The sequence below is a fragment of the Amblyraja radiata genome, chromosome 2 (assembly GCF_010909765.2).
Source record: "Amblyraja radiata isolate CabotCenter1 chromosome 2, sAmbRad1.1.pri, whole genome shotgun sequence".
Taxonomy (NCBI): Eukaryota; Metazoa; Chordata; class Chondrichthyes; order Rajiformes; family Rajidae; genus Amblyraja; species Amblyraja radiata.
This window is the reverse complement of record NC_045957.1, coordinates 96,741,821-96,756,304: the sequence shown is the minus strand read 5'-3', so window position 1 is coordinate 96,756,304 and position 14,484 is coordinate 96,741,821. Positions and strand designations below refer to the sequence as shown.

The following is a 14,484-nucleotide window of genomic DNA, read 5'->3' as shown; positions in this document are numbered from 1 at the left end:
CTGTATGACTCCATGAGTATAATTAATTATCCACCACTGATGGGCATTTTGTGAGAGCACAACCTTAATACTGACACTGTACATTCCCTCTAATATCGATTTACTCGTGTTGATTAAAATAGATCTGGAAATTTCTTTGCTGGTTCTATGAATCAAACAGCAGATGATTCAGATAGATCCATAAATGAAATTTCAACCAATCATCTGAATTTACCATAGCTAATGGTGGAAACTTGGAGAAAATTCCCCTGTGAAGTATGTTGTGGTGCATTCAAACCATGTAAGTTTCACATCCGTGCAAAGTCCATGCAGTGTTATATCAAAGCTGGGCTTGGAGGCTGATTTGATGGTGGAGCGAATGAGCAATTTAGTTTTGTTTTAGCTTAGAGGAAACAGGCCCTGTACGCCCTTCGAGTCTGTGCCAACCACCGATCCCTGCACACTTACACCATCCTACACTCACTAGGGACAATTTACAATTATACCAAGCTAAATAGCCTGCAAACCTGTTCGTCTTTGGAGTGTGGGAGGAAACTGGAGATCCTGGAGAAAACCCACGCAGGTCATGGGAGGGGGGGGATCTCTGGTGCTGTAAGGGAGCAACTCTACCGCTAAACACCGTGCTGCCCTAGACCACTTAGACCACTAGTCTAAATCTTAGATTAAATTCTCACCTTCACAATAAGCCACATTAACAGTGTTAATATACGCTGAAAGTTTTCGTTTGGCAGTTAGTACAAGGAAGTCTGGTCATTCGATCAGGAATTTTGATCTAAGATTTTCTCCATGTGAGCTAAAACTGTGATAACATCTGCGATGCAAATGAATTAAATGTGTTATGCCTCAGAAGATCAAAGATATGCAAAGTAATAACAATATAGAATGAAGGAAGGTGCGAATCTGTTGAACACACTGTTTCAATATGTTACTCCCACGAATCTCTCCAGAAGTCCTGAGACTTGTCCTTGGGGGAAGGCTTTCCGATTGGAGGCAAAGGAAAGTGGTGTGCTGTCTTGACTTGTGCTTTGAGGCAATTTAGAAAAAGTAAGTTTTGTATATTCCGTCATAATCTTGTCATAGATTATAAACTAAAGATTATGGTGGAATATACAAAACTTACTTTTATTCATGACAGAATCATTCAGAAGTAATTTGTCAGAAAATTATATTATTTTATCTCTTTAGAGGAGCAGAAAGACCTTGCATTGTCAAACTTCCTTTGTATTGTCAAACTTCTCATGCAAACTTCATGCTTTCAACACCCGTGCTTTTATTGTGACGAAACAGTGTACTGGTACCTCCAAAAGGTTAAACGGCAACATTTCGATTTCTGCCCACGTAACACGTGTATGTTCATTAATGATGAGTACGGCACCTTTTTATCTACAAAAAAAGCTCTGATTAGAAGGAAGGGAAGTGAAATCAAAATGCATGCAATTATTGTTTTGCAAGGAAGCCTTTTCTCAATGAAGCAAAACAAAAATCACCAGAGGAACTTAGCGGGTCAAGCAGCATCTGTGGAAGCAAAGGATTAGTCATTGTTTTGGCCAGTTGCACCCAGTTGGCAATGCTTAGAGTTCACAGATACAGTACGGCATCGAAAAAAAACCATTGACCCACTGAGTCCACTCTGACCATAAGCCACCCATTCACACTGATTATAAGTTGTCCCGCATTTGAATCCACTCCTGACATACTAGGGGCAATTTATAGCCGTAGAGTCTTACAGTGTGGAAACAGGCCCTTTGGCCCAACTTGCCCACACCGGCCAACATGTCCCATCTACGCTAATCCCACCTGCCTGCATTTGGCCCATATTTCTCTAAATCGGACATATCCATGTACCTGCCCAAATGCTTCCGAGTGTTTTCCAATCAGAAGCCGAGGATGAACTTTGAGATCCGCACTCTCCTGAAAACGAGACACCGGGCATTCATGTCTGATGATACAGTGGTCTACAAGAAGTCCAGATACGACCTTGGTAAGGCCATCAAAAAGGCCAAAAGGGACTTCTGCTCCAAGCTGAAGGATGAGACAGATGTTTGGCAGCTGTGGCGGGGCCTGAATGCAATCACCTCCTACAAGGCGAAATCAGGAGATAGCTCGAATGTCGGCGTAGCATCACTCCCTGACGAGCTCAATGGGTTTTACGCACGCTTTGATAGGGAGAATACTGATGTGCCTTCTCGAGCCACCATTCGCTTTGATGGTATTTCAGTCACAGTCACAGAGGCCGACGTCAGAAAATCCTTCAGAGGGGTGACCCTCGGAAAGCGCCTGGACCTGATGGTATACCCGGTAATGTTCTAAAAACCTGTGCAGACCAACTGGCTGGAGTTTTTATGGACATTTTCAACCTCTCACCTCTGAGGTCTGAGGTTCCCAACTGCTTTAAAAGGGCATCAATTATACCGGTGCCCAAGAAGAGCAAGGTGACGTGCCTCAATGACTATCGACCAGTGGCACTAACGTCGGTGGTGATGAAGTGCTTTGAAAGGTTGATCATGGCGTAAATCAACTCCTACCTAGACAAAAACCTGGACCCACTGCAGTTCGCATACCGCCACAACAGATCAACGGTGGATGCGATCTCGCTGGCCCTCCACTCCGCTCTGGACCACTTGGACAACAAAAAACTCACATGTCAGGCTGTTATTCATTGATTACAGCTCAGCATTTAATACAATCATCCCCTCCAAGCTGGTTACCAGACTCGCAGAACTGGGTCTCTGCGCATCTCTCTGCAATTGGATCCTCGACTTCCTCATTCACAGACCACAGACTGTTCGAATTGGTGGAAAGGTGTCAGCCTCGATAACAATCAACACGGGAGCACCTCAAGGCTGCGTGCTCAGCCCCCTGCTGTACTCACTCTATACTCATGACTGCGTAGCTGGTCATAGTGCAAACTCCATCATCAAGTTCGTTGATGACACCACTGTTGTGGGACATATCACTGATGGGGACGAGTCAGCGTATAGAAGAGAGATCGACCGACTGACCAAATGGTGCCAGCACAATAACTTGGCCCTCAACACCAGCAAAACCAAGGAACTGATTGTGGACTTTGGAAGAGGTAGGATGGGGACCCACAGTCCCGTTTATATCCACGGGTCAATGATGGAAAGGGTCAAGAGCTTCAAATTCCTGGGTGTGCACATCTCTGAAGATCTCTCCTGGTCCGAGAACACTGATGCAATTATAAAGAAAGCACATCAGCGCCTCTACTTCCTGAGAAGATTACGGAGAGTCGGTATGTCAAGGAGGACTCTCTCTAACTTCTACAGATGCACAGTAGGGAGCATGCTGACCAGTTGCATCATGGCTTGGTTCGGCAACTTGAGCGCCCAGGAGCGGAAAGACTACAAAAAGTAGTAAACACTGCCCAGTCCATCATCGGCTCTGACCTCCCTACCATCGAGGGGATCTATCGCAGTCGCTGCCTCAAAAAGGCTGGCAGCATCATCAAGGACCCACACCATCCTGGCCACACACTCATCTCCCCGCTACCTTCAGGTAGAAGGTACAGGAGTCTGAAGACTGCAACGACCAAGTTCAGGAACAGCTACTTCCCCACAGCCATCAGGCTATTAAACTCGGCTCGGACAAAACTCTGAACATTAATAGCCAATAATCTGTTTATTTGCACTTTATTTGTTTTATTTATTCATGTGTGTATATATTTATATAATGGTATATGGACACACTGATCTGTTCTGTATTCTTGCCTTCTGTATTCTGTTGTGCTGAAGCAAAGCAAGATTTTCAGTGTCCTATCTGGGACACATGACAATAAACTCTCTTGAATCTTGAAATGTTGCGATACTGTCAGCCTCAACTACCTCCACCAGCAGCTTATTCCATACACCAACCACCCTTTGTGTGAAGGTTACTGAGTCTCCAATACCTGCCACATATATTCTATTAAATCAGGTATCCTGTACCATTGAATTCAGATTCCATTTCCTTATTTTTGTCACTCACTTGCAGCAAAATGAAAAGATCCAGAGCCATCAACTTCTCAAAACACTAATCAGACTTATGAACAGCAAATGGAGACACAAGTTGTAAACACATTTAAATTTATACATCGCAACTTAAATGAAAGTGAATTTCTAGCCTTGTCAAGGGGAACATGTAGTATATGATGGGTCTGGTATGCCAGAATTCAGAATAGATTGAAGGTCAGTACTATTTGTAAACAAGCTCTTCGCAACATTACTGCAATATAATAAATCAAATTATGAGGAATTTACTAAGCTCCAGATCAGGGTCTTGTGCCCAGAAGCGCATTAGGAATTTAAAACTTTGTTCATACAACGCACAAACAAAAAATAGTGCTGTGCTAATGAAAATGAAAATCTAGAGCACAGAAAATTTGAGGATATTTCTGGGTCATAGAATCATAGACACAGAAGCAGGCGCTTCAGCCGAACTCATTCATGCCATCAAAGCCAGTCATATTTGACCTAATTTGGCCGATATCCCTCTAAACCTTGTGTAGGAAGCAACTGCAGATGCTGGTTTACACCAAAGATAGATACAAAATGCTGGAGTATCTCGGCGGGACAGGCAGCAGCTCTGGATAGAAGGAATGGGTGACGTTTGGGGTAGAGACCCTTTCTCAGTCTGAGGAGGGGTTTCGACCTGAAACTTCACCCATTCCTACTATCTGAGTAGGGGGTCTTGAATCGAAACATCACCCATTCCTTCTATCCAGGAATGCTGTTACTCCAGCATTTTGTGTCTATCTCCCTCTAAACCTTTCCTATCCACAAATTATTCAAACAACATTTAAATGATGTTGTTATGGTACCTGCCTCAACCACTTTCTCTTGAAGGTAGACAAAAATGCTGGAGAAACTCAGCGGGTGCGGCAGCATCTATGGGACGAAGGAAATAGACAAAGTTTCGGGCCAAAACCCTTCTTTAGCCCGAATTCGGCCCGAAACGTTGTCTATTTCCATCGCCCCATAAATGCTGATGCACCCGCTGAGTTCCTCCAGCATTTTTGTCTACCTTCGATTTTCACGCATCTGCAGTTCCTTCTTGAACACTTTCTCTTGAAGCTCATTGCGTATACCGACATCCTCTGTGTGAAAAGTTACCCCTCAGATTCTTATTAAATCTTCCCCTCATATTAAACTTATGCCCTATTTATTCCTGAGGAAAAAAAACTTATTTGCACGTCCACCTTATCTATGCCCCACAAGGATTTTATACACCTCTATTACTGTGTGGGAGTACGTGGGTGTGTGGGTGTGTATGTATGGGTGTGTATGGGTGAGTGTGGATGTGTGTGTGTGGGAGTATGTGGGAGTGTGTGGGTGAGTGTGGGTGTGTGTGTGTGGGAGTGTGTGGGTGAGTGTGGGTGTGTGTGTGTGGGTGTGTGGGTGTGGGTGTGTGTGGGAGTGTGTGGGAGTGTGGGAGTGAGTGTGGGTGTGTGTGGGAGTGTGTGGGTGAGTGTGGGTGTGGGTGTGTGTGTGTGTGTGGGTGAGTGTGGATGTGTGTGTGTGGGAGTGTGTGAGTGAGTGTGGGTGTGTGTGGGAGTGTGTGGGTGTGTGTGTGTGTGTGTGGGTGAGTGTGGATGTGTGTGTGGGAGTGAGTGGGTATGTGTGGGAGTGTGTGAGTGAGTGTGGGTGTGTGTGGGAGTGTGTGGGTGAGTGTGGGTGTGGGAGTGTGTGGGTATGTGTGGATGTGTGTGGGAGTGTGTGTGTGTGGGTGAGTGTGGGTATGTGTGGATGTGTGTGGGAGTGTGTGTGTGGGAGTGTGTGAGTGAGTGTGTGTGGGTGTGTGTGGGTGAGTGTGTGTGTGTGGGAGTGTGTGAGTGAGTGTGTGTGTGTGTGTGTGGGAGTGTGTGGGTGAGTGTGTGTGTGGGAGTGTGTGGGTGAGTGTGGGTATGTGTGGATGTGTGTGGGAGTGTGTGTGTGTGGGTGAGTGAGTGTGTGGGTGAGTGTGGGTATGTGTGGATGTGTGTGGGAGTGTGTGTGTGTGTGTGTGTGTGGGTGAGTGAGTGTGTGTGGGTGTGTGGGAGTGTGTGAGTGAGTGTGTGTGTGGGAGTGTGTGTGTGTGTGTGTGTGTGAGAGTGTGTGAGTGTGTGTGTGTGTGTGTGTGTGTGTGTGTGTGTGTGTGTGAGTGAGTGTGTGTGTGGGAGTGTGTGTGTGTGTGTGTGTGTGTGTGTGTGTGTGTGTGAGAGTGTGTGAGTGAGTGTGTGTGTGAGAGTGCAACTGTGCAATATTTTGTCATATTAAATTAAGTATTATATGTTTTATTGTACTAGTGATACACTGGGATGTAGTGATAGGCTATACTCTTGTTTGACCCTCTTGGGAGACTAGATTGCCCCCCCCCCCCCCCCAGCAAACCTGAAATGACACCCCTGTTTGACAGCTCCGGCACCTAAAAAATTAGCACTGCAACACTGGGTAGCGCGGGAACTTACACGTCAGTTTGCCATAGGCTACCAAGATGAGGGTTTCAATTAAATTTTGAAATCAAAAAACAGTTCCATCCTTCCCATTAAAGTGGTTGCATAAAACTTTATGATTTCGTTGGTTAACCTTAATAATAATAATAATAATAATAAATTTTATTTATGGGCGCCTTTCAAGAGTCTCAAGGACACCTTACAAAATTTAGCAAATAGAGTAAAAACATGTAAGTGGAATGAAATAATTAGTAAAGACATCACCAGTACACAAATTAAAGACAGAATTCAATCCAAAGACAAAAATCAAAAACACAATATGAAGAGAGAGCAGCGGCAGCTAAAGCGCGCCAGCGTCCACTCTCCCTTCCGGCAGCCATCTTGGACACAGAATAAAATAATCATTTACACACAAAAAAACATCCCCCCACAATGGTTACCACTGTGGGGGAAGGCACAAGGTCCAGTCCCTAACCCCAGTTCTCCCATAGTCAGGCCTATTGAGGCCTCCACAGTTGCCTCTACGGAGGCCCGATGCTCCTGGCCGTTCTCGCCAGGTGGTGTTGCTCCGGCGTCGGGAGAGTCCTCACAGCGGCTGGGACGGCTGGAACGGCCGATTCCCTACCGGAGTCCGTGGCTTCCGAAGCTGACAGGGCCACTTGAATGATGGCTACATGTTCTGTTTTGAATTTCTTCCATTTGTTTTACTTAAGTTTTTTTTTTAGTTCAACCCTACCAGGAGGCAATGCCCCCTGGACCCCCATCTCTCTTCCTCTTTATTCAGTTTTTTGCTGTCTCATGCCTGCTACAGAGGTCAGTGCAACAGACCTGTAGTCATTAAGACCAGCAATCCTTGTCTTTTTGGGTAAAGCACATTAGTGGAGACTTTGAAGCAGGCAAGGACAGTACAGGTTTGCAGGGACTGGTTGAAAAGCAAAGTTTTCCATTATCATGGTTTCAGATTGAACAACTAAGAGATGAGAAAATGGACGATCAGTGCTGTATTGAAGTACGAATATAAATAAGTTAACCGCCTTGTGTGTAATTACTATGTAGTTTAATGTCGTTCTGTGCAACCTGGGCGAATGGATTGATTGATCACCCTCAGATTTCCCTGAAAATCAGTGTCTGTACATCAGAGCACACAAGTAACACAACAGAAAACAAGGTCTCAACTCCAAATTCCAATGGGCATTTGGCAATAATTCGAGCTATATCAATGGTTCACAAGTCTGAAGAAGGGTTTCGGCCCGAAACGTTGCCTATTTCCTTCGCTCCATACATGCTGCTGCACCCGCTAAGTTTCTCCAGCATTTTTGTGTACCTTCAATGGTTCACAACTTTGAAGGAACTTTGAGTTGAAAGTTGATTTTTCTGCCGCTCCAGCATTGTGTGTCCCTGTTCGGTTTAAACCAGCATCTGTGTTCTGCAGTTCCTTCCTACACCTTACAAAATATCATGTATGGTGGTTGATGATTTCTAGAGTTATAAAACTAGAATCATATTGCATGGAATCAAGGTATTCAACCCTCCCTGTCCATGCCAACCATCTACATAAATCCCATTTACAAATCCTGGTCCACAGCCCATTGGGCCTATGAATTGTGTGGTGGAGATCATGTCCACTGTGTTTCTCAATGGATGGAAGACTCACCACTGCACTTAAGGCAGCTCTTCAACCACTGAGAGGAGGCCATTTAGAAAGACCCAAGGATGACATTCCTGTGGCCGACAGCAGAGCAATCTTTTTGTAAGTAGCAGAGTGTTTCTTCCAGTGGCCATTGACTTCTGCCCTTGGATAGGGTTTGGGTTTTGTGGCCATATATATATAGCCTTAATACCACGGCCGCACCTACTCACGTCATGGCTGGCAATGAGTTCCTAAACCTCCCGTTTGTTTGCTCTTTAGATCACAGGTTTTCTCCTTCAGGTGCTGTTCTTTTTTTTCCAATCCAGAGATGCCTGGTATTTGCATTTAATCAGTTCCTCTGTCTTTAGGTCATTCTCAATAACCATATAACCATATAACCATATAACAATTACAGCACGGAAACAGGCCATCTCAGCCCTACAAGTCCGTGCTGAACAATTATTTCCCCTTAGTCCCACCTGCCTGCACTCATACCATAACCCTCCATTCCCTTCTCATCCATATGCCTATCCAATTTATTTTTAAATGATACCAACGAACCTGCCTCCACCACTTCCACTGGAAGCTCATTCCACACCGCTACCACTCTCTGAGTAAAGAAGTTCCCCCTCATGTTACCCCTAAACTTCTGTCCCTTAATTCTGAAGTCATGTCCTCTTGTTTGAATCTTCCCTATTCTCAAAGGGAAAAGCTTGTCCACATCAACTCTGTCTATCCCTCTCATCATTTTAAAGACCTCTATCAAGTCCCCCCTTAACCTTCTGCGCTCCATAGAATAAAGACCTAATAAACTAATCCTGCTGGTTTTTGGTAGAAAAGCCAAGCTTCTCTTCGCAGGCGTTGATGATGTTGAATCCAGGGCAGATCACAAACTGTGGACACTCGATGGCTCCGGTAGGCTGCTGGTTGACAGGTTATCTGTGAGGCATTGTCTGAGAAGAGCGACCTCTTTGCGATTCTTGACAGCTTCCTTATTGATCTTCTTGCGGCAATATTTCTAATGTGAAGATATTTTGGGGTCAGGTTGGTGAAGTTGGGCGGTGCGGTGGCGCAGCGGTAGAGTTGATGCCTTACAGCGCCAGAGTCACGGGTGAGATCCTGATTATGGGTGCTTGTCTGCACGGAGTTTGTACGTTCTCCCTATGACCTGCATGGGTTTTCTCTGGGTGCTCCGGTTTCCTCCCGCACTCCAAAGGCATACAGGTTTGAGGTTAATTGGCTTCGGTAAATGGTAAATTATCCTGAATGTGTGTAGGATAGTGTTTGTGTACGGCAATCACTGGTCAGCATGGACTCAGTGGGCCGAAGGGCCTGTTTCCGCTCTGTATCTCTAAACTAAAAAACTAAACTAAACCAAGAGAACTGAACTCATTAGGTGAGGTCAGTCCAGCGGTCATTTGTACCTTCATGGCGTGAGTGATGTGAATTTTATCACGGTTCCTCACTTGCACAATAATATAATCTAGCAGGAGCCAGTGCATGGACTGAGTATATTGCCATGGTGTCCAGTTCTTGGCCCTTTAATGAAACTTATGACAAGACTGTGGTCCAAGCATTTGGTCAGGAGAAGGAACCTATTGGAGTTAGCTTTGCCTCCCTATTCTTTTCTGATCACACCTTGTCCACATTGGTAACCACTGCACCTGACCAATGGTCAAAGTGCAATCAAATCTTGTATCCTGGTCTGCAAACGTAGACCTTTTCCAATGTTTTATGCCCAATAATGTTAAACCATTTGAAGGTTTGATGTTGGCTTTCTATACAATCAAATAAAAGAAATTAGATGGATTTTGTGAGTCTCCGACATTACTATTTTAATATACTTCCCTGTGATTGCATTATATCTTTACTTTAGCTACAGCCTATCTCGATCATGTTAATATTGAGAGTCGAGGAATTTCATACTGAGTATGTCTGGGATATTTATTCATTTGTCCTTTTGGTCCACAGAAATTGCATTAAATGGTTTAGAGTCAATTGACTTCCTCCTGTTAAGCCTCATACATCATAAGGGACAAATTAATTTGACTAATTATTCTCCAGTAATGAATTTGTTTTGAAAGCAATCCTATGCAAAATTGTCATGGCAAACCTAAGATTCAAACAAATAATAAATGTAAGCACAGCTGAGGCTGCTTTTCCTGTGTTTTAAAAGATAACCGGCAACTTTGAAAGACAACTCTGCTTTGGCAAAGAGCCAGTACACATGGGAATCATTAAACAGTAAGAAGCTTTCTAGTCTGCCGTCATATTCTATAGCTCAAGAGATTCAAGTACATCTTTGCATCAGACAAGTGCTAAAGTGACAGAGTTATAAGAACCTTTCACAGCCAAGTCAGATTTCTGTACCACACTGAACACTGTTGGAAGAAAACCAGATAAGCAAAATAGACCTCTTTTCACTCCTGTGGAAAAGGTGACGCTAATGAATTACTATTAGAGTAGGTTTTGGCAATGGTTCCACAATCTTAAAACATGATAATTAACTACCAGCTGCTGCTAAATAGTATGCACATTGTATGTTCCAAAAATCATTTACAGCAACAATTGACTAGGAAGTTAAGTCCTTGGATATATTGCTGTATATTTGATATTTTGAATATAACTCTTTTCCAGTTGGCAATAAAACAAAATAATTATGCTTGTTCAATAGTTGCTTAAATGGCACCTGTACCTAATACAGAGAAATGCTTTGTTTGGCATACAATCCTGTAAAATCATACTGTACATAAGCACAATCATACATAAGTAAACGAGTGCAACAATTGTAGTGTAAAGAAATGTTAGATTTCTTCTGATGCAATACTCAAAGAGTCACTATGTTTTTGGTGTCATCTTGTACTTTTCAAGAATCAAGTTCTTAAAAATGTCGAGTCATATCATGGCCCTACAGGCCTGTTGTCCTGGCAGCGGCTCTGCATCGGTGATGTTGGGGTCAGCCTGGCCCAGTGCCTTCCTCCACCGTCCCCTCCCGCACTTTTCCTCCATCCACCACCGTGATACTAAGAGACTGACTTACTTGGTAGAATGTTGTTCTGGGGAGATCCAGTTTAGACGTTTGGCTGGAAAATGATTGACGTGTTAATTCTATTGATTTCTAATCCTCTGTGTTCTTTTTGGTGTGGTGTCTCTTCAGATGTGGAATCATCTGCAGTCAAGCTCTCCTCCATACGTGATCTTCCTGGTCAGCTGCAGGAACTCTACCAGAAGGGCTTTGTGCTGGCTGCTTTTCACCCTTTCATACAGTCCATTGATGGGCAGAAGAAAACTCCACCAGCGAAAATGTTCAGAGCCATTTTGATCAAGGCATCAGTGAGGTAAAGTAGGCCAAATAACGGAGAAATTAACACAAGCATTGGGTTACTAAAATGGATTATCTTTACGGTAAACTTAGCTTTGTTTTTTTTGTGGACAAAGAGTTATTTAACAATATAAATATTTAAGTTATTTATCCAGTATCGTGCATATCAGGAGTTTCAAGTTCATAGGAAATAATATCATTCAGAAAGAACTGGCTATCATCTTGAAGAAGTTGTTTTAAATGAAGTTTTGGATTATGGACTGAAAATGTTGTGAAAATGTCCTTTTCTTTATTAAAAAAAAAGGATATTATCTAAATGACTTTGTGCAATATTATATAAACAATGTCTAGTCAAGGGTTATCGGAGCAGATCTTTGCCCAAGATTACTAATGTAATTGAGCTGTAATTACCCACTTAAGGTCACGTCAGTAACCCAAGGGATAATTGTTCATATTGCAACCAAAGGAATACAATCACTATTTTCTTAATAAATCCTTGGGCTCACATTCAAAAGAAAAATATACCTTTCATTCTTTTCCATGAGGAAATGGCAAACTTGCACTTTAAAGCATAAATGGCAGGCAGAATTATCTGCTGATATAAATTAAGCTGAAAGCTGAATTCAATTGTTGAACATTTTTCTTTAAGCCAAAGCCAGGTAGATTTTCAAAACACATGTACAATAACTTTAGACACAAAGTCTACTTTCTCTACGGTAATGGAGACAATCGAAAAATCTTGTTATTATCCCAAAGGCACAGCATTAAATTCTTATATTAGTTTAACCGTTACTTGCTCTGGATGTTGCACAATTCCTTGGGTCAGTGTGGCTGTTGTACAAAGATGTTCAAAAAAGTTACATTTGATATTTAAAAGAATAACAATAAATCTCTAGACCAAAAACAATTAGACTTTAGACTTTAGGGATACAGCGTGGAAATAGGCCCTTCGGCCCATCGAGTTCATGCCGACCAGCGATCACCCCGTACGGTACCACTATCCTACACAGTAGGGACAATTTACAATTTTACGGAAGCCAATTTTGTGGTCACCTGGAGAAGACCCACGCGCTCACAGGGAAAATGTACGAACTCCGTACAGACAGCATCCGTAGTCAGGATCAAACCTGGGTCTCTGGTGCCGTGAAGCCGCACCGAAAATCGCAGGATTCAGTATTATCCCATAAATTCGTTGACATCATGACACTTTACAGGTTGATTTTCGTGAAAGGAGTAAGGGACGAATACAGAGACAATTAGAGATTAGTAAGTTTACCCTTCCTCTCTCCCTACCTCCCTCCCTCCCTCCCTCTCTCTCCATCGAGAGTGCGCCCGCCAGCGATTGCCCGTTCACACACTGGTTTAGAGATACAGCACGGAAACTGGGAGAGCCAGTGGATGTGGTGTATCTGGACTTTCAAAAAGTCTTTGGAAATGTCCCACAAAAGATATTAGTATGCAAAATTAGAGCACATGGTATTGGGGGGTAGGGATTGACATGGATAGAGAACTGGTTGGCAGACAGGAAGCAAAGTAGGAATTAACGGGTCCTTTTCAGAATGGCAGGCAGTGACTAGTGGGATGCCGCAAGGCTCGGTGCTGGGATCCCAGCTATTTACAATATATATTAACGATTTAGACGAGGGAATTAAATGTAACATCTCCAAGTTTGCGGATGACACAAAGCTGGGTGGCAGTGTGAGCTGCAATGAGGATGCTATGAGGCTGCAGGGTGTCTTGGATAGGTTAGGTGAGTGAGCAGATGCAGCATATTGTGGATAAATGTGAGGTTATCCACTTTGGTAGCAAGAACAGGAAGGCAGATGCTGCTGCACCCGCTGAGTTTCTCCAGCACTTTTGTTTACCTTCGATTTTCCAGCATCTGCAGTTCCTTCTTAAACACTTATTATCTGAATGGTGTCAGATTAGGAAAAGGCGAGGTGCAACGAGACCTAGGTGTGCTTGTACATCAGTCACTGAAAGTAAGCATGCAGGTTCAGCAGGCAGTGAAGAAAGCTAATGGCATGTTGGCCTTCATAGCGAGAGGATGTGAGTTTAGGAGCAAGGAGGTCCTCCTGCAGTTGTACAGGGCCCTGGTGAGACCACACCTGGAGTATTGTGTGCAGTTTTGGTCTCCTGATTTGAGGAAGGACATTCTTGCTATTGAGGGAGTGCAGCGTAGGTTCATCAGGTTAATTTCCGGGATGGCGGGATTGACATATGATGAAAGAATTAATCGACTGGGCTTGTATTCACTGGAATTTAGAAGGATGAGAGGCATTCATATGGAAACATACAAAATTCTTAAAGGATTGGTCAGGCTAGATGCAGGAAAAATGTTCCCTATGTTGGTGGAATCCAGAACCAGGGGTCACACAGTTTAAGAATAAGGAGTAGGCCATTTAGGACTGAGATGAGGAAAAACCTTTCCCACCCAGAGAGTTGTGAATCTGTGGAATTCTCTGCCACAGAAGGCAGTGGAGGCCAATTCACAGGATGTTTTCAAGAGAGAGCTCTTAGGGCTAACGGAATCAAGGGATATGGGGAGAAAGCAGGAACGGGTACTGATTCTGGATGATCAGCCAAGATCATATTGAATGGAGGTGCTGGCTCAAAGGGCCAAATGGCCTACTCCAGCACCTGTTTTCTATGTTTCTAACTCTACCACTGAGCCACTGTGCTGCTCCAATTCCATCTCAGGGGATTTCTGATATTCATAAATCTTTTCAATATCGTTAAGAATATTTTCATTATACATGTGTCAGTTATCAAATAACTAAATATGAATATAAGGAACCAAATGATCATATATTGCAGTTCGCTCTAAATTGTTATGCATCCATTTTACACTGAGGTGCTGCCCATTGGGAAGTTAGTTCAGGCTGATTTGGATGCAATTCACCCTATGTCTAGTCCAATTTCTCCATTATTTGTTCTCTTTCCTCGCTTGTTCTTATTTTCTGCCATCACCCACCCCCATTGCCTTCATTTTCCATCAGCTTTAATTGGATTGACACACTTCCTAGAACCCATTAGTCATGTTCCACTGCAGCTAAATGGGAGAGAACTATGATAGCGATTTCATAAAATAAGGATAACCCAATT

At 43.5% G+C, this 14,484-nt stretch overlaps 1 protein-coding gene across 2 annotated transcripts in view; it reads left to right on the top strand.

The window, feature by feature from the left end:
- rftn1 (raftlin, lipid raft linker 1) overlaps positions 1-14,484 on the top strand; it is an 89,457-nt gene that overhangs the window by 32,305 nt on the left and 42,668 nt on the right. For both annotated transcript variants that reach the window (XM_033050878.1, XM_033050870.1), the window contains exon 3: positions 11,215-11,395. In XM_033050878.1, coding sequence (XP_032906769.1) covers positions 11,215-11,395 — 181 coding nt within the window. The remainder of the gene's footprint in view (positions 1-11,214; positions 11,396-14,484) is intronic.